The sequence below is a fragment of the Dendrobates tinctorius genome, unplaced genomic scaffold (assembly GCF_039654945.1).
Source record: "Dendrobates tinctorius isolate UK_male_01 unplaced genomic scaffold, ASM3965494v1 ptg000057l, whole genome shotgun sequence".
NCBI lineage: Eukaryota > Metazoa > Chordata > Amphibia > Anura > Dendrobatidae > Dendrobates > Dendrobates tinctorius.
Window position 1 is genome coordinate 821,435 of NW_027361725.1, and position 20,922 is coordinate 842,356.

The window sequence follows — 20,922 nt, forward strand, 5'->3', positions numbered from 1 at the left end:
CCCCCCCCCCCCCCAGACTGTGAAGCCATTGCATGGTCTCCAATGAGATAAAAGGGGAACAATGTCACAATTATATCACTTTCTATGCTAACCTATAAAATACTAATGTTAATTGGATTTTTAAGGGGGGGCGGGGAGATTAAAAAAAACAACGATTGTTATTAACAGTATTTTATGACTGCACATTTATATTTAAAGAAAAAAAAAAAAAAAAAAAAAAAAAAAAGGGGGGGGGGGAGGGTTTTAGTTTTCTTAAAACTACCTGTCCATCTACAGAGGTTTGGTGTTGCAGTATGATGTACTCTCACTTTAAACAAATAAAATTTGGTTAAAGTTATCGACAGCAAATAAGAGGCAAAGATACTAGAAAAAAAAAATCCTTTACGGTTTTTATTTGAAGATCTCCGAACTTACACCTCTGTTAAATCTCCAAGTTACAAAAATAATGCCAAAGAAAAAAAAAAGTTTTAGAGAAGAAAAATATTCTTTGTGCTTTCCGAAACAATTAGAACCATGCTATTGTTAAGGCAGCACCACGTTCTACTACAATCCAATAATTTCGTCAACGTCTTTTATCTTTCCTTTCCGATTTACGGTCTCGTTCATTTCTTGATGGCCTTTTGGTTGACCGGTTACCTTCTGAAATAGTCCTCTTCCGGTCAGACCTCGACGAGCCTTTTTCCTTGGATCCTTTGGAGTCTCTGCTACTCACTTTAGAAGACTTGTGACTCCTCTCTGCTCCTGCGGTTTCTCTTTCTCTTCGCTTCCGCTCAACACTTCGCCTACGTTTCTCTTCTCTTACATGCCCGCCCCTGCCTCTGCTCCGACTTTCACTACTACTGCTGCTACTACTATCCCTGCTGGTGCTCCCGCTGCTGCTACTACTGCTAGAGCTGCTTTGACTACTGCTGCTGCTAGAGCTGCTTCCACTACTGCTGGAACTGGAGCTACTGCTAGAACTGCTGCTGCTACTACTCCGGCTCCTACTCTTGCCTACTTTCGTCTTTATTCTTCCTCTACTTTTGCTCCTTTTCTCTTTGTGTTCAGAGAGAGTCAGTAGGATCTGCTCTACCTGGGGCTCTGTATTATTTACAGTTATTGCCTCTTTTTCAGGCACCGACTCCTCTTCCACACTGTAGTGTGTTTCGAGCCTTGTCTGGGGCTCATAATCGGCCGGTGGATGAAACATAAGTTGTGGCTGTCGATCCTTTAATTGTTTTACTGTGGATTCAGTTTCTACTTCATACTCTGGCTCATTTGTTGTTTGTATTTCTGGTTCCTCGTGAACATTATTTTCTGACTGATCATCAGTTCTCTCCTTGCTCTCCACTTCCTTACTATGGTTCATTTCATCACAAGATTCATAGATACTTATCTGACTAGTATCCATTGCCTCAAGTTGCTCCTCATCTTCTAAGTTGTCTCGCTTTTCCTCATCTTCTTTTAGGTCTTCCTTAACCTCTGTCTCGCTTTCTTCCCACTTACTAATCTGTGGCTCCTCTACCTCAACTCTACCCTCTTCCTCGATCTTTTCCTCAGCTTTAGAATCGTCACCATCTTCCATAAGTGTGGTCTCCTGCACTATTTCTACATCTCGCAGTGTAATACTAACATCTTTCTCTTCCTCAAATGTGTCCTCCATCTCTATGTCATTGGGCAAGTTACCTGCCTCCTCATCTACCTCATGCCGAGCCACCTTACCATCTTCTGGGTCCTCCTTCACTTCTTCGTTTTCTTCATTGGGCTTCTTTCCTTGATCTTTCTCTTTCATGGAATGGCGCCTTGGCCTAGCTTCCATTCTGTTTAACTGTTCTGCAAACTCAGTCCGCCTGCTTTCTAATATACCTGAAAATCAAAAAGAATAGTTAGTAAACATCTGGAAATTAATTGATTTAACCCCTTAACGACCAGGGGTATTTTTGGTTTTACATTTTCATTTTTCCCTCCCCTTCTCTCCAGAGCCATAACTTTTTTATTTTTCCGTTTCTATGGCCATGTGAGGGCTTATTTTTTGTGGGACGAGTTGTACTTTTAAATGACATCATTGGTTTTACCATATCGTGTACTCGAAAACGGGAAAAAAATTCCAAGTGCGGTGAAATTGCAAAAAAAGTGCAATCCCACACTTGTTTTTTGCTTGGCTTTTTTGTTAGGTTCACTAGATGCTAAATCTGACCTGCCACTATGATTCTACAGTTCATTATGAGTTCATAGACACCAAACATGTCTATGTCCTCTTATCTAAGTGGTGAAAAAAAATTCCAAAGTTTGCTAAAAAAAAAAAAAAAAAAAAAAAATTGCGCAATTTTCCGAGACCCGTAGCGTCTCCATTTTTTTATGATCTGGGGTCGGGTGAGGGCTTATTTTTTCCGTGCCGGACTGACGTTTTTACTGATACCACCTTTGTGCAGATACGTTCTTTTGATCGCCCGTTATTGCATTTTAATGCAATGTCTTGGTGACCAAAAAAAACGTAATTCTGGCGTTTTGAATTTTTTTCTCGCTACGCCGTTTAGCAATCGGGTTAATGCTTTTTTTTTTTTTATTGCTAGATCGGGCGATTCTGAACGCGGCGATACCTAATGTGTATGTGGGATTTTTTTTTTTTTACTGTTTTATTTTGATTGGGGTGAAAGGGGGGTGATTTGAACTTTTAGGTTTTTTTTGTTTTTTTTTTTACTTTTGGCATGCTTCAATAGCCTCCATAGGAGGCTAGAAGCTTGCACAACCCGATTGGCTCTGCTACATATGGGCGACGAGCAGATCGCCCATATGTAACAGATTTACTGCTGTGCTTTCAGTGCCGACCACCGGGTGGCGCTGAAAGCCATATGTCTGGAACAACCATAGAGGTCTCATAGAGACCTCTGGTTGTCCAGGCAACATGACGCCGACCCCAGATCACGTGACGGGGTCGGCGATGAGGTCATTTCCGGCCCGGCGGCCGGAAATGCTATTTAAAAGCCCGCTGTCAGCTTTGACAGCGGCATTTAACTAGTTAATAGGAGCGGGCGGACGGCGATTCCGCTCGCGCCTATTGCGGGCACATGTCAGCTGTTCATAACCGTTCAGCGCCGGAGCCCTCATCAAAGCAGGGGAAATGTCTGATGACATACTGTGCACGTCATTGGACATTAAGGGGTTAAGGCCCTCCATGATAGTCAGTAGCATCATTTACACTGTAATGTCCCTCATTGGCCATAAAACTATATTCAGCATCAAAGTACCACCCAGATCATATGTACTTACTATTCATCCTTCTCTGCGAGTCAGCTAATAACTTCTGAGTTGGTGGACAGAATTTACCAGGTATGTAGAACAGGTGAGGTTTGGTTTTGGTTCTTATATACTTGATAATTTTTACATTATGTTCATTCCATTCTTCTTGCTGAAATGAATTAACCAAATACATTAGAAGCAAAAACCAACATGCACAAACCCAGAAGTTGATGCTGTATAATTACTCACCAAGTGTGCCAGTTCAACTTTTTGCTCTAACAGTCGCAACTCGGTCTGTTTGGCACGCCTTTCCTCAAAAAGTTCTCTTCTCTCATTTTCCACCTGTTTTTTCTCTTCTTCTGCCTGCACTTCAAGCTTTTGTTCAATTTCTTGTCGTCTTTTTTGCTGGAAGACAGTAAGAAAAAAAAATAAAATTACACTGCATAGGTCTGTTATAGTTTATAGACCCTATAACAGCAACTATGAAACGGTTACAGGATCTCATACTGCCATATAAAAAAAAAAAACCAAACAAAAAAAAAAAAAAACAGACTTCAGTAGCATTTAATTCAGTAAATATATAAAGAAAACAACCACAACTGTAAGTGCTACCAGGACTCAGTATTGCCTATTCGACAGCTTTTCACTATGTAAGTGGTCCATCAACAGCGCTTGGGCAAACAGAATAAAATCATGGATATATACTAGGTCAGCGTCACCAATCTTATCTTTGGCTACCGTTACGGAGTAACTGCACTTTCCTCCTATTTTTTTTTCCTCATTTTTTTATTTTCCTCAGATTGATGGGAGTCTTGGTCCTGAGACCCTCAACACAGTGCACAGGTCAGCAGTCAGGAGCACTTCTGCCAAAAAGTGCACAGAGCCCAAATTAAGGCTACACTGAATACATATGAAAACACAAAAAAATGGTAACTCTTTAAATATGGTATGACTTTTTTTTCCCTGCAATTAAAAGAACTATTCATAACAAGGTAGGGCGATTACAAATTGGTAAATTATACCAATGTTATCCCCAGGATTGCCCATTTTACAGGACATCATCATGTATATTTACATTAATATGCACACATCTATAGGGAAAGACAAAAAAACAAAAAAAAACAAATAAAAAAAAAAAAAAAAAAGAAAAAACAAAATCTTACCCTCTCTGTGGCAACATTAGATTCTTGTTTGAATTTTTGAAGGGTACCCATCAACAGGCCAAATATACGCCGATTTCTAGGGGGAATAAATAAAATTACAACAACATGATAACACAACGACTACGTTTATCTAAAGTGGGCTGGTAATAAAAGGAGGGATTCAAACACTATAAAACAAAAGTAGATGGAGCAATCTAACAAGTTGTCATGAAGACAGTCCATATCTAAATTTGTTATTAGGACAATTTAATGTCAGATATACAAGTCATAACAGAGTGCTTGCAGAATTGGTCTAACAAAAAAAAAAAAAAATATTCAGTTAAAATACCTGCAATATAAAGTGGGAATATGGATGCAGTTACCCTTTGTAAAGGCCTGGCTGCTGTTACATGGCACTCAGATGGTTTTAAAAAGAAAATCAGAGTACAAAAACAAAGGAGGGCAGTAATACCCATCATTAGAGTCTTTGGACTTATCCCCATACACCCACACTGAGGAAGAGTAAAGAGAAAAAAAAACCCCACAAAACAACCACTATTAACAGTTCCCATGTTATACCATAGATTTACCATATCATAACAATGTTTACCACTGAGCCGCCAGCAATGCTGAAACGCGGTTTGGAAATTTCAAAATTGTTTTGTCATCTCCAGTCTTCTGCAACATCACTACATGTATTATTTTGCCTCATGACAATTTTTTCCCAGATCTTGTCATGTTTAATCAGTGATAATTTTCTATGCAATAATCAGGTTTTAGAATTGTACATGCAATAGCCATGTACATGCCTGTTAAAAAAAAAAACAAAACACTAAATATTCTACCTTTGTTTTCCTTTCTCATCCATGTTCTGATCTTGTATGAGATCTCGGCGTGTACGTTCTTTGGAGGTAGCAACAACAGAGGATTGCAACGCTGGCTGTTAAAAAATACGATAGAACACAATTAAGTTGAAATATTTGTAATAAAATCGATAGGGTTTTACTTCATTACCAATTAAATAACACTTACTTTCTTATCATCCTCTTCCTCAGCGTCACTTTCCTGGCGTGACTCTCTCCTCTGACGACGCTCTCCACCCAGCCTGAAACATTTTTTTTAACAAAACTTCAAACTCAATTAAAATTATTTTATCTTTGTAATTTCTAGATGTATATGCAAGGGTACATTCCATAGATGGGAAATTTAGCTTTATGAAGGTGGGCAGGGCAACATGCTTGAATATTTCATGACAAATGACCTAAACTATATTATGAAAAAAAAAATATAACAAGTTGGGAGATCAATTACCAAATATACAATACATGAAAAAAATAGACTACCTGCTCAGTCCACCCTCATAGTCCCGTTGTTTGGCTGGGGGTCCTCCTCCTCCATCTGAGAGTCCACGCCTACAAGGTAAGAACATTTCACAATTTAAAACCCAACACTGCGGTTTGATGGCAAAGCTTAGCACTTCATGCATCATTATTTTCATCACAAGAAAAAAAAAAAAAACCCCACACACAACACCATAACAAAACTCAACAAACTCCATTTTAAGTCAATGATATCCCATCAGTCAATTTAGATAAACATATTTGAGAACTCTGCTTATCTCCCCACTTATCAGACTATCTAAGCCTACATTCACACACTGCGATTTCAAAAAATTGGGGTAAAACAAGGTGCAAAAAAAAAACAAAAACTCCCAAACAAAATGTGTAACAGGTTAGCAATCACATGACTAAGAAGCAAAATTCGTTAGTCATGAGCAAGCTTAAAATTGTTCTCGGGAGCACTTCGTCCCTTAAGGCCCCGTCACACACAGCGATCTCGCTGATTTTGTGACGCGCCAGCGAGATCGTTATGTGTGACGGGGATCAGCGACTGCCCCCCCCCTTGCCGGTTATCGCTGAGCGTGCAGCATCGGTCAGGGCCGTTTTTCGATTGTGTGCTGGCCAGCGAGAGATCAGCGACGCTGGTTTCTAATGTAAACATCGGGTATCCAGGAGCCGCGGCTCCTGGATACCCGCTGTTTACCTTGGAAACCGGCGTACATGCTGGTTTCCAAGGTAAACAGCAGGTATCCAGGAGTCGCGCGGCTCCTAGATACCCGCTGTTTACCTTGGAAACCAGCATGTACGCATTTGGACGTTTACATTAGAAACCAGCGTCCCTGGTCCTGATCGCTGGGGCTGTCTTGTGACAGCTCACAAGCGATCAGCCTAACGATGTCCCAGCGATCCCATCATGTCGGATCGTTGGTGGGATCGCTGAGACATTGTTATGTGTAACGGGGGCTAACAGAATGTGATACAGAAAATGTTCTATGTGCACACAATGATTGTATTAAATGTTTGTTCTGTATGGATATATATAATTTTTCAGCTATATGCAAGTATATGAATAATACTTTGTGTAACTGCCGTTAAAGGATAATTCACAACACACTTTCCAATATAGTATGGGGTCAGCATATAAATACATACATATATGTATACTGTGTCCAAAGGTACAACTGATAACAGGCAACATGGGTTTATGACACGCGCACTTTGCTGTTTAAGTTCTTCTGTTACTCATAACCCCAAGGCTGGCCATACACATGAACTGGGTTTTAGCCAAACATTAGTTTGGCCGATAGCTCTCTCTGTAAACTTTGCCATATGCAGTAGCAATCACTCAGCCGAGCGATCCAGTATTTTCCATGAGAGAGCCGATGGCTGATACTTGGCTTTTCTTTGTGAGGGCAATGTGACTGGCAGTCCGAAATTAGACATGTGCAGCAGACATCTCTCCCGATCATCCGCTCATACACATTAAATTGTAGGCCAAACATATCTCTATAGGATTTGGTCAGCGTTAGTCTAATGTGTATAGGGACATTAAGTCCCTGCACCAGGATAACAAGCTAAGTGGGTTTTTTAAACAGTTAACTTATTCATTGTTATATCCACATCTTTATAGGTTTATAAATAATATGTACAATACAGCAGCTACTACGGAATAGAAAAATTGCAATAATCTGAATTGGAAAGTATAACTTCATACAAAACTATTAATTTGGTTAAAAAAAAAAAAAAAAAAAATTACCGTAGCACAATGCCACCACGGCCTCTACCTCCAATCGCATTTGGACCTGTGATAGTCATCCTCCTTGTTGGTATCAGTCTAAAAAAATATCACAAGTGTTAATACAAAACATTTTAAAACAGCTTTCAATTTTAAACCACTAGATGTTGTCTAGATGCTGTCTATATCAGTAGCGGTACAGCAGCTCAGCCCCTTTCCCTCTAGGCATCAGTGGGAATACAATTGACTGGTCTCTCTTGGATAGAACAAACATCACTTTTGTGAAAGGAAACCTTCACATGTCTCAGGTAGTACCACACATGCTTACAACAGCTTAGCAAAAAAAAAAAAAAAGAATTAACATAAAAAAAGACAGTATTTAAATGGCAAAGGAAATCTGTTATCAACCCTAGAAATCCATTCAACTCATGTAGATAGAAACCCCCTGCACACAAAGTTATTAAAACACAATTAGTTACTTGTTTAGGGCACAAGGAGGGACACATTAGCACAGCTTAACACTTCAATAGGGCTTTAAAATTAATATATTTTCTCTTTTTTTTTTTTTTTAGTGTCATGCACATCAATCATCCTTTCATTTCCTGTCCGTCCATTGAACTTAATGGACAGGTCTCTTTTTTAACTGCATTAACTATAAAATTGTCACTGCAAAGATATCCCCCCCCAGCTGAATGTAGCAGGGTATGGGTATGTGCAGACGATCCGCAAGTGGCAACGCTTTGGACGCAGTCCGTGTTCTCTGCATCCACAGCACTGTTGACTATTGAATGCAGGTGAATCCGCATGTGTTCACTGAACTGTGCGGATTCAATACATTCTATGGGTGAAACCGACAAGCTGCATTCTGGAAAGACGCGCCCCGTGTCCTTCTCCACAGGTAAGCCGCGGGCATCTGGACATATCACATCTAATGGGTTTCTTTTTATGAACAAACGGAATGAAGTAACAAACAAAATTTGTCGCATAACTGATGAAAATGGAAGAACAGAGCTCCTATTTAGCATTATACAGCCAAAATCTACTCTTTGCCATTAAGTAAGAAAAATTAAAAACAGCCTGTTCATTATTTTTGCCACTTTTTGTATACGGACTACATGTGTGCTGCGTCTACTTTATATGTTAAACAAAGTTAAATTTATTAACAAAGAACGCTTCAATACAGTGAAAAATGTTTGTTGCATTGTTTCTGAACAGCTTTTTTCCCCCCCACATTTTCATTGTTTTCTATGGGAGAAAAAAAATGCTGCAAAGACACTGAAAGAATTGTCACGCTGCAGATTTAACAACCGCTGCGGTTCTCAAATTCAGTCAGAAAGAGGAGTGCGGATCAGATTTATGACCTCACAACTTTTGCAGTCTGATATTTTGCATGCACCCATTGACTTACATGGGTGTACGCCGTGCGAGACACGCTGCCAACTGCAGCTATTCTGGGGTCATGGGTATTAGAAAGAAAATTACACTGGAGTGCTCTTCCCTTTACATGCACTCAAGAGGCTGATAACAGAGAACAACAGCTAGGAACCAGTGACTAAAAGACTTAGACTAAAGGGCGCCGCCTGGGGCACAGTGAGCCCCGGTCACGCGTGGGGTGAAGCAGACACGCGGGGACGCCTCTCCGGCACAGCAGCCTCCTTACCTCGCATCGTTAGGGTCACGGCCGGTCAATTTCCGGATATTTTCGTCCACGTTTTTCAGACTCTCCTTCGCCTTTTCCAGTTGATCTTGCAGTGTGCGCACAGCGACCGCCATCTTGTCCGCCCAACTCGGCCCGAGTATCACCTCCGGGTTACAGAACTGCAGAAAAAACTGAGCTGGCGACCCGGCGTGACGACACTTCTACACACCAAACCGGAATTGACGTAGAAAAAGCGCGCCAGACTGTGGTAACCAATCAGGAAGTAGGGGCGTGGCGCTCACGCTTCTGACTGGAACACAGCGTAGTGATTGGCTGCTTGCATGCAACCTATATTTATGGCTACAACTTCTCTAACCTTGAAGCCCATAGCAAGCAGACCCTTTAATGGTTGCTAGGCACATTTTTCGGTCAGTTTTCATATATTTATTTAACCTACCGGGTACATTCAGCCCTTAGGACCTGTGCACACAAAAGCCCAAAAATCACTTGATTCATTTCTATTGTAAACTGACTTTTCTGCTTTATACACCAAGGTTTTAATGCTCTTCAGATTTTACGATTAGTGTCTGCGCAGTTCTGGCGTTTTGCCCTAGGAAAGATCTCCAAACTCAGTAGAAGTCAATGGGAATAAAACTAATGCGGAAGTAGTGTATAAAAGCACAATTTGGTTCCCAGAACGTTCACTATACTAAAACGTTACGGTCAATTTTCTAAACTACTTAGATATAGTCAGTGGCATAACTAGTATCTGATGGACCTCGATGAAAGATTTTTGACTGGGCCCCCCCATCCTCAGATATACAGGTGCTTCACAAATAAAGAAAAAGGTTGCACTAAAGCAAGTCGATGTGAAATACATGAAGTGTGAATAGCGTAATGGCTTTTGAAATTTACGATAAAACACATGAGATGCTTAGCACAACATTTGGCCAAAAATTGTGAGCCTATTCACCAACATCAAGGTAATCTCATGGATCGGATGGGTCCCTGACCTAACTGCCTAGTGTGAACACTTACCTCTGGCTAATAACTTGGTAAACCATGACACATTAGCCAGAGGTAAGTGTTCACACTAGGCAGTTAGGTCAGGGACCCATCCGATCCATGAAATCACTTTGACCCCCAAAGTCAATGTTACAGGTGGGCCTTTGGCACCCGAGTCCGACACTGCTTGTTGGTATCAGTCTAAAAAATATCACAAGTGTTATTACAAGACATTATAAACCTGTTCTTAATTTTACACCACTACTAGGTGTTGTCTAGATGCTGTCTATATCAGCAGGGGTACAGCAGCTCGGCCTCCTGAAGAAGTTGCCACAAAACGTGCGTTGAGGCGGATGGATCAACTACACTTAATCTCTAGTAAGTGCATTGTCACACTTAACGATGCACCAGCGATCCCGACCAGCGATATGACGCGGTCAGGATCGCTGGTGCATCGCTAAGTGGTCGCTAGTGAGCTGCCACACAGGCAGATCTCACCAGCGACATCGCTGGGGTCGGGGGTTGCTACTTACCTGTCACACCAGGTGATCCTGCGTCCTCCCGCCCGGCTCCACGCGTCGCTCGTCATCACAGCAGGAAGCGCCGCAGGAAGCTGACGACGAGAAACGGTCCAGCCTGTTCTCGCGCGATCACCGATAAGCAGCGGGGAAGCCGGTTGTAGGTAAGTATCAGACACAGCGATATCGCTAGCAATATCGCTATAACGTCACAAGTTATAGCGATATTGCTAGCGATATCGCTTAGTGTGACAGTACCTTTACTCTAACTTGTTTTTAGTACCTGTATTGTCTAATATTTGGATTAGCTCATGTAGCACCCTGTTACAAATGAGTGAGGCACAGTAGTATGTGTAGTATTACTAGGTTTTGATCCCTGCACCATTGCCAGACAGCCTCTTTGTTTTAAAATGAAACTGTGTATATATTTAATCTAAATGTGTAATAAAGATAAATTTTATGGCTAATATACTACTTGGGTGTTTTTAACCCCTTTTTTCGGTACAACTGTATCAGCAGGGGTACAGCAGCTCAGCCCCTTTCCCTCTAGAAGTCAGTGGGAATACAATTGATTGATCTCTCTTGGATAGAACAAACATCACTTTTGTGAAAGGAAACCTTCACATGTAAATGTGCTACTATCTGTGACATGTTTACAACAGCTTAGCAAAAAAAACACCAAAAAAAGAATTAACATTAATAAAACAAAACACTTTAAATGGAAAAGGAAAACAACTAAACAACCAAACTAGACCAACCTTAGAAATCCATTCAGCTCATGTAGATAGAGACCCCCTAGAAACCAAAGAATTATCAAAACGCAATTAGTTACTTCTTTAGGGCACAAAGAGGAACACATTAGCACAGCTAACACGTCAATACAGCTTTTTAATTAATATATTTTCATTTTTTTTAAGAGACCTGCAGATCAATGTTTTTCATTTTCTCTGCTCCATTCATGTGGGACTCTTCAGAGCCCCGATTCTCAGTTGGGGGCCACCAATGATCCATTTCTAAACCTGAGAATACCCCTTTAAGGAAACATAACTGCCACACCTATGGTTGGAACCCAAATGCTGCCAGGAGGAAAAAAGTTCATTTCCTCCAGGCAGCATGGGTCCAAGGGCTCATAGTCACTTGCGAGAGACTCGCACGATTCTCGTGCAAGTCTCTCACATGAAAACCCGGCACTGCCGCCAGCACTCGGACCGGAGTATGCGGCTGCATAGAAATACATGTAAACGCACGCTGCGGTCCCAGTGACAGCAGCAGTGCCAGGTTTTCATGCGAGAGACTCGCACAAGAATTGTGCGAGTCTCTCTCAAGTGAGTATGAGCCCTAAGCAGTTTTACAACACTATTAACCTGCAGATTAATCTCATATCTGCAAGTTAATAGCGCTTTTTCAGGTGACACAGGTGACAGTTTCCCTTTAAATCTGTGCTGATCCATTAAAAACAAAATATTTCTATTAGTTTTTAATGGATCCATAGCTAAGTGGCAATGTAAAAAAGATCTGATAATTTTCCTCCTCCATATAAAAAAAAACTTTTTCATGTTTCCCTTGAGGCAAATAGCAGCATTACAATAAATAAACCACTGGGGAAAAAAAAGAAAAAACGACAGAGGGCTACAAAAACAACAAAATAATTATTATATAAAGTTTATTAACATTGAATAACAAAGAATAATAAAGTTTGGTAGGGATGGGTACGACTAAAAACGTAAATAGGGTGTAGAGTTGATGGAGATCCGTATAGGGGTTCCCATGCTCCCTATAGTAGGAGGCAGGGAAGAGACCCTTATTGCTGTGCTTCCTACAGAATATGAAAAAATATATAATAAAATAAATGAGCAATCATCTACAGCAGAAATTGCACTAAATATAAAACTAGTACAAAATAAGATAAGACAAAATGGGACAGTAATTTGTGAATTCACCCTTATGCCTCATTCAGATTTCCGATTTTTGCGTATGAGTGCTATCCATGGTTTCCACAGACAGCACTCATACCTGCGATAGTCTATGGGGCCATTCATATGTCTGTGATTTTTCACGGACAGTGCAGTCAATGGAAAATCTCAGAGACGTCCTATTTTGATCCGAGGTCCGGATCTAAATCAGCAATGTAAGTCCATGGGTCAGTGAAAAAAATCAAACCACACTGGAATGACATTTATTGTAACTCTAGACTATGTACGGACAGTTTTTGTGATATTTTTGGGAGTGCCACAAAAGTCACCTAACGACTCCTGAAATATTCTTCTAACTCGTTTAAATGTTAATCCTCTTTATTCTTATGTAGATTTTTGTTACAGTTTTTTTTCCACTTCATGTTTTGACAAAAAAAAGCCCAATGGGAAAAAAAAGCGAATGCCACTTTTTTTTAAGTGAATCCTGATGGCATCTGCTGAAAACAAGGCACCATCAAATCAAAAGGCTGCAAAAAAGGGTAAAAAAAAACACTTCCAAAATGCTTCAAGAGCTCATAAAAACCACTGCAGAAAAAGAAAATCTCCAAAAACTTCCCAAAGAGCTTAAATGGAGATTTTGCTGTAAATTTCACATTTGATTGATGAATGACATCTTTGCCAATTCAAATCTGCAGCATGCTCTCATATCTGCACCGAGTTTTTGCAGAAAGTAGAAGAGATTTAGGCCAAGTTCACATGTCCAGTATTTGGTCAGTATTTTACATCAGTATTTGTAAACCAAAATCAGGAACAATCAGAGGCGAAGTATAAGGCTGGGGTCACACTTGCGAGAAACTCGCACGAATCTCGAGTCTCAATACCCGGCAATTGGGACCGGAGTGTGCGGCTACATGTATTTCTATGCATCTGAGCACTCTGGTCCAAGTGCCGGCGGCAGTGCCAGGTATTGAGACGCGAGGCTCGTGTGAGTTTGTCGCAAGTGTGACCTCGGTCTAATAATAAAAAGTCACCACTTCTGGATTTATCACCCACTCCTGGTTTTGGCCTCACAAACACTGATGTGAAATACTGACCAAATACTGATAGTGTGAACGTGGCCTTAGTTGTGGACTTTCATTCTGTGTTAAAACGCACAGAAGCCCCAAAGAGCAGCAGCCATATGCTCCATTGCCATGGGGTCTTGCAGGTGAAACAGCTATTTCCAAAGCTAAGTGATTGTGCAAGAGGGCAATGAAAAGACCCCGGCGGCACAGCGTTTTTAGCCTCAACGCTGTGAACATAGGCACCGATTAATCAAAAATAAAGGATGGGATAAAATTGTAACTAAACGGCCTGGAAAATCACCTGAGATGTGATAGCAGCAATATGGTTATTATCCGCTAGAAAGAGCTATTCTTAACACGTCAATTTTGCGCACCGGTCCTTGTAGTACAAAGCACTTTGGACCCTCCAATTGAACGTCCATGTAATCTTATTTCATGGTGAACCTTGACCAGGATATGTCCTCAAGTTCTGCTGCTCTGGGTGACCAGATTGTGACTTTTTTTTAATGCAACATGTGAACACCGAGAAAAAGTGAGAAGCATAGAAAACTGTAATTCTCTGATGGCATTTACAATGTTTAGATGTACGCTCGCATCTCAATTTCTCATTGAGGCTCCTGATTATCTGCATATGCCATCAAGTCTGAAATATTCGCATCTGCCATACCGGGTGTTATGTACAGCAGCTCTGTACTCTCGTAACACAGGTTTGAGATGGCTGCATCAAGAAATGTGCCAGTCATGTCCAGAGGATGTGGATGTCTCCATCTGCAGATCCGTATTTCAGACAGATGTAGGAGCTGCCTTCTATTGGCGACACTATTCTGGTCTGTAAGATGGACCTGATTACCTTTATTCATATGGACCATCAGTCTATGTGTAAAGACACCCGTGTGCACTACTATAGGCAAAGTGCAATATGTGTGTAGCACAGATTGCACCGGGAAGCAAATAGGCTAAATGGATGTTTGTCTGAGCGTCCCCTCGAGGGTATGTTCACAAAAGGCGTTTTTGCAGCATTTCTTACTGCGTGAGAAATGAAGATGTTGTTTTTACTTGTATTTTTGCTTGTGTTTATATCTGCATTCATTTGAATGAGTAAAAAATTCTGAATCGATATGTTGCAGATTTGAAAAAACGCAATGATGGTTTAAAAAAAAAAAAAAAAGTAGCGCATGGATGGCATTTTATAACTTACATTCAGTATGCTGGGACTGGAAAAATCTTCTGCAAATACACAACATGTGAACAAGCCCGAAGGCTTGAACTTAGCGTCAGTCTCAATAGTTTGAAAAGCTGGCCCGGGACCATAGGTAGAGACTAGTGATGGGCGAGTGTGCTCAGCACTGCTTCATACTTGATTGAGTATCCAGGTGCTCGATCGAGTATTGAGCAGTTCTGAGTACCACATGGTGCTCGGGTCCCAGTAAGGAGCTCATTTGAATCATGTAAGCCGCGCACTGCTCTAAATTGGGGTATTCCTCTGTCGACCAGAATCTTTGTGAGTTGTAAAACTGAAGACAGAGAAACCGACCTCGGGAAACGTGTCCCTGCCTTTGGGCTCATACTCACTTGCAAGAGACTCGCACGATTCTCATGCGAGTCTCTCACAAGAAAATCTGGCACTGCCGCCGGCACTTGGACCGGAGCGTGCGGCTACATGTATTTCTATGCAGCCGCACACTCCGGTCCCAGTGCTGGCGGCTGTGCCAGGTTTTCCTGCGAGTCTCTCGCAGGTTAGTATGAGCCCTCTGATGCGGGCTCCAATGCTGAGCCTGCATTTTTCCCTGAACATGACAGCTGATCTGATTCAGCTGTCATGTGCCTCTAACAGTCGCCAGTGGATCTGAGATCCACCCGCGGCTGTTAGCAAGTTAAATTCCACTGTGAATCAGTGTCACATGATCACGGGGTGCCGATGGGTTGTTATGACAGCTGGGGGTCTGCAGAAGACCCACGTGACTGTCATTGTGAATTTCCTGTGTACACCAGCTCGTGGCCAGCATTTATACGAGATCGTGATATATGCTACACATAGCAAAGGCCTTCTTCCGATTACAGCTTCACGCTCCTAAGGAGACTAATGAAACCAGCAAAAAAAAAAAAAAAAAAGTTTTTAAAAATATTAAAATAAAAATAACACAAAAGTTCAAATGACCCCCTTTTGCCCCATTCAAAATAAAATAATAAAAAAATTATACTATGTGGTATCACTGCTTTGAGAAATGCCCTATCAAAATAAAAAATAATCTGATCGGCAAATGGCGTAATAAAACAAAAAATCGAACTGCCAGAATTACTTTTTTTTTGGCAGTCACAACATTACAATAAAATGCAATCAAAACATCACTTCTACACCAAATTGTATCCATAAAAATGTCACCTCAGGGTACAAAAAATAATCCCACACCCAGCCCTAGACTCCAAAAAATAGAGACGCTACGGGTCTTGGAAAATGGAGACAAAAACAATTTTTATTTTTCTTGCAAATTTCTTTTTTTTTTTCACCACTTAAATTATTATTATTATACGTTTGTGTAGCGCCATTTATTCCATGGCGCTTTACATGTGAAAAGGGGAAATCTAGACAAGTATAATAAATAAAATAAAGTATACATGTTCGGCATCTGTAAACTCGTAATGAGCTGGAGAATCATAATGGCAGGTCGGCTTTAGCATTTAGTGAACATGGTGAAAAAAAACCCAAAAAACTCTTGTGGGATTGTACCTTTTTTCTCGTTTTCCAGTACGTTATATGGTAAAATCAATGGTGTCATTCAAAAGTTTAACTCGTCCTGCACAAAAAACAAGCCCACATAGGGCCATATGGATGGAACTATAAAAAAAAAAGTTATGGCTCTGGGAAGAAGGGGAGTAACAAACGAAAATGGAAATTTACAAGCTGGTGAAGGATCTAAATGAAACATTGCAAAAGATAAAAAAAAAATAAAAGAAACAATGATTTAAAAACTGGATGATTTTGAGCATTGCTAAAACTCCCAGGGTGCTGTAGAAAGCTGCAAGCAGACATAACATGCTGAGAGTTGTAGTGCCACTCCTAGCCATAGCTTCAGACATTAGACACCAGCACCCTCCTCCTTGTCATGTGACTGTGATGTCATCAGGGGGTCTCACTGCCCTCTAGTGGACCGTGTGTGCCACTGCACAGGATGTCAGGCTGATGCCAGTCAGTGTCAGGGCTGAGGGCAGTGTTGTGGCGGGGCATTTATCTGCTGCATCCTCAGTGCCAGTGTTGCTGGGCAGCTGGCAGCAGTCATGAGCAAGCAGGATCTGGCAGATGAGGCTCTGTTCCTGCTGCTGCACAATGAGATGGTGTCCTGTGTGTACAAGTCCTCGGAGCAGGGGGATGTGGTGAGTGACAGCAGCACTTCTCTGATCACATAGCATTGCTGCAGATTTTGCCATTCTAGAGTCTGGGAAAGCTGAGTGACAGGAGTTTTGACAGCTGCCATATTGGTTGGCATTCATCTTTGCTAGCTCCATTTTCATTATTTCTTATGGCTTCTGTATCCTAGACCACTTGATGTGTTTCCTGTTTGCACCTATTGCTGTTTAATGTGAACGTGTGGCTTGAAGGTCAGATTCCAGTGATTGACATTTACGGCACAAAGTTAGGTTATTTTAAGGCAGTGATATTTTCAGGAGTTTTTCTTTTGGAGCAGATCCGCTGCAAAGAAGTGATTTCTATGAGTTTTTCCAGCCTTTAGAGTTGTTGGGTTTTTTGTTTTTTTAAATTTCAGATGAAAAACCAGAACTACATGGCAAATTCCAATGGAATCCGCTCCAGTTTAATAAAAAAGTCTGCCGAGAAAATCTTCAAGGAAAGTATTCATTCAAAACTGCTGCAGGAAAAGAAAAATTGCCCCAAAATGCAGTGTTTCTTCAATCTGTTTTGAACACAGCAGTGTGAACAAGGCTTTAGGCCCCAGAGTTCTGTGTTTTTAGCACTGACTCTTAGGCCTCATTCAGCCATGCGATTTTCGTGCATGTGTGGCTTTCATTGATAGCGCTCGTACCTGTGATAGTCTATGGGGACAATCAGATGTCCGTGACTTTTCGCAGATCGAGCGGTCAGGAGACATGTCTAATTTTGATCAGAGGCTCGGATCAAGATCGGCAATGCAAGTCTATGGGTCGATGGGAAAAATGGACCAAAGTCTGATCAGAATAATCGGCCATTTTTTTCCGTACATAGAAAAATCGGATGTGTGTATGAGCCGTCAGGGTATAATAATGACTTTGTTCTATAGCACCAACATATTCCGCAGTGCTTTACAATTGAGCGGGGACAGAGAATAAACACAATACTAATTGCAGTTCCCCAGTTCCAGGAGCGAGGGTCCTGCTCGCAAGCTACAATCTATGTGCGTTTTTGGCGCTGTGTATTTTCGTCACACAGCAACAAAAATGCAGCTTCTTAGGCTAATTTGACATTAGCGTTTTTTGCGCAGCGCATCGTGCACAATAGAAACGCATGCAAAAACGCATCATGCGTTTGCGTTTTTATGCGCATTCATTCTCCATTGTGTAGACATGTTTTTACTCTTAAAACGCATGCGCACGCCTGTGTTCCCATAGACTGTAATGTGTTTTTTTTTACGCATTCCGTGCGCATACGTTTTTTAACGCCATTGGACGGACCCAAAAATGCAAAAGGTTGCGTCTGGCGTGTCTAGACGCACACCTGAAAAAACGCATGCGCACAAAACGCAGCCGAACGCATGCAAATGCAAGACCATGCGCACGTCATGTTAAACATAGGTGCGCATGACTCATGCGCACGGATGCGCATGATGCGCTGCGCAAAAAACGCTAATGTGAAACCAGCCAGTTTCAGCAATCGTTTCAAATCTGCAGCATGACAGCTTCTCTTTCGATAACGCTGAATTTTATTTGCATATTTTCCCTATAGACTTGCATTGGATGCAGAAAATCCACCGCATTGCATGGACTGGCCGTCGGCTCACCCTACCCGAGTGTAAAGGTTCATGTATCTCCATGCAGCTTTCACGCCCGGATCGGCTGAGCCTCCGGCCAGGCCGGGCATTGCATTCTGATCTCCGTCGGACATCGTTTTTTTACTATCTTGTTCTGCCTTATGTTTTTTTGTTTTTACAAAGGGAACGTGTACTGAATGTGCCAAAAAAGACATGTCATGGTTTAATCATAACTATTTTTTATTGGTTTTAGAATAAATAGGGTGGGGATGCAGAAAGATGGTGAGTCACTCAGAAGGGGACAATATAATTGTTAATACAACAACATTAAAAAAACAACAACAAAGCATTAAACACCCTATAACAAGGTATTAATAAAGAATAAAATGACAAGGATGGGCGGGTGGGAGAGGAACAGGGGAAGGGAAAACATGTCTGATTCAAGAAATGGAATCCACCAGAAGATAAATTGCAAATATTTGATTTTGTTGTGCAAGAACACAGATCTATGGTGTGAAATCAAATTAAGGACGAGAGAGCGACAAATTAAGGATATTTTGACCTGTCCATTTCTTTATGGAAGTGTCCAGAAGATAGAAAGTATTTGCTTATAGCACTATGGTGAAGGCTGAAGACGTTTTGACCCAACTTGGGAATTTATCTTGTTTTTGATCCAAGTCGTAGGTCATTCAAATAAATGGATCCTTTTAAAAACAAAACAACACTCTGTTGTTGTCTGTGTTTCGCCCACATAGCTTTTTCAGGGGTAGGAAGAGGCTTTGAAAATTGTTGTTTTAAGTACAAAGAGAACACATGCCACACGCAGATCAAAAATAGCTGAATAATAATTTTTCATCAGTGTGATGGATCTATCTGTTTTTTTTTCTTATATGCAAAAAAAAAAAGTAGGTCTGAATGAGGCTTTACTACCGAGGAAGGAACCATGCAGCTGCAGCAGAGCTAAACTAAGGCTGTGTGCACACGCTGCGGATTAGGTGCGGATTTTGTAAAATCCGCAGGTGAAACCGCAGGTCAAAATACCTGCGGTTTTACCTGCGGATTGCTCTGCGGTTTTGCCCTGCGGTTTTTCATCTCCTCAATGGAGGAGATGGCAAACCGCAGCGGAATCTGCAGAAAGAATTGACATGTCAATTCTTTCTGCGGATTGAAAACCGCAGATAATCCGCGCGGAAAATTCCGTACCGTCTGCACTGCGGTTTTTGATTCCCATAGGGAATCATGGTACTGTACACCGCAGCAGTTTCCGCAGCGGCCAAAACCGCTGCGGAACTGCAGCAAAATCCGCAGCGTGTGCACACAGCCTAATGCTTTGCCACCTTCATTCTGGAGATTATAGGGTGCTATTATTTCCTATGTTTCACGGAGTAATGGAAACAACTATTATCCCCACACAGACATTTATGCCAGTAGTCAGAAAACCCTCTACGGTCGTACTCGCATATCAGTGTTTCACGTTTTGCAGCTTTTTACATTTTTAATTGCGATTATTAAGATAAGAATTTGGTCTGGTTTAATTTTTTTCATTGTTGGATGCCAAAAGCTGCCTCCCTTTAATGAATACGTTTTGGGAAGCTGAGTTTTTTTTCTTCCTTCTTAGCAGAGGTTTTTTGAATAATGTCTTTATTTCCTTTACAGGAAAATGGAAGGTGCATCACTAAGTTGGAAAACATGGGTTTTCGAGTAGGACAAGGGCTAATAGAAAGGTAAGCTCTTCTAGTTGCCGAGTAAAACTTGTTTGTAATTGTTTAGTATTTGGGCAATTTTTGTTGCTATTTATGTACTTTTTTTTTAGCTATGGATTAAAAGGGATTTCACATCTCAAGAAGTAATGACATTTCGCTATAATATGCAACCACTTTAACACAGATCCTGAGAAAAATGAGGCTGCAATGCTGGTGTCCCCTGTTTTTCCCTGAACAGCAGCGCCTTGCCATGTACAGTAGATGTGCAGGGAAAGGTATTGTGGCCCCATTCAGATTAAATGGGATCTGCTCAACTTGCAACACAAAGTAGCAAGGGGTGACATTGTGCAAGGAAATGCGACTCATCGCTGTATCCCCTCAGTAGGGGTCCCAGAGGTCAGATCCCCCACCAATCATAAATCATAATCTAAGTGGGCATTTGCCAACAGACTTATAATTATGAAAAATCTAATCTTGGAGATAAGTTTAACCTTTAAGACCGCCATACACATCAAACTAATGTCGACCAAATCCTCCGCTATCGACTGGTTTGGCCAACAGTCTATTGTGTAGGGTCACCGGCCAATTGGTGGTCGAGGGAAATGACGACTGTGCTTGTCCGATTTTGGACTGCCAATCACATTGTTCTCCTGGGTTGGGCGGCGGGTTTCACAAAGAGATCACAG

The 20,922-nt window shown here is 41.3% G+C and overlaps 2 protein-coding genes across 2 annotated transcripts in view; one reads left to right on the forward strand and one right to left on the reverse strand.

Annotated features, from left to right (window-relative positions):
- Positions 1 to 361: 361 nt before the first annotated feature.
- PNN (pinin, desmosome associated protein) lies at positions 362 to 14,885 on the reverse strand. The gene is made up of 11 exons (XM_073577652.1): positions 14,774 to 14,885; positions 11,357 to 11,393; positions 9,097 to 9,254; positions 7,458 to 7,535; positions 5,705 to 5,773; positions 5,394 to 5,466; positions 5,207 to 5,301; positions 4,383 to 4,458; positions 3,469 to 3,624; positions 3,250 to 3,388; positions 362 to 1,845 (listed from the first exon to the last, which is right to left on the reverse strand). Exons 3-11 carry the CDS (start codon positions 9,207 to 9,209, stop codon positions 563 to 565), a joined length of 2,082 nt encoding a protein of 693 aa, XP_073433753.1. The 5' UTR covers positions 9,210 to 9,254; positions 11,357 to 11,393; positions 14,774 to 14,885; the 3' UTR covers positions 362 to 562.
- A 1,801-nt stretch (positions 14,886 to 16,686) lies between these two features.
- TRAPPC6B (trafficking protein particle complex subunit 6B) overlaps positions 16,687 to 20,922 on the forward strand; it is a 28,752-nt gene continuing 24,516 nt past the window's right edge. The window contains exons 1-2 of the mRNA XM_073577653.1: positions 16,687 to 16,947; positions 20,190 to 20,257. Of these exons, the coding sequence (XP_073433754.1) occupies positions 16,852 to 16,947; positions 20,190 to 20,257 (164 nt within the window). The 5' untranslated portion in view covers positions 16,687 to 16,851. The remainder of the gene's footprint in view (positions 16,948 to 20,189; positions 20,258 to 20,922) is intronic.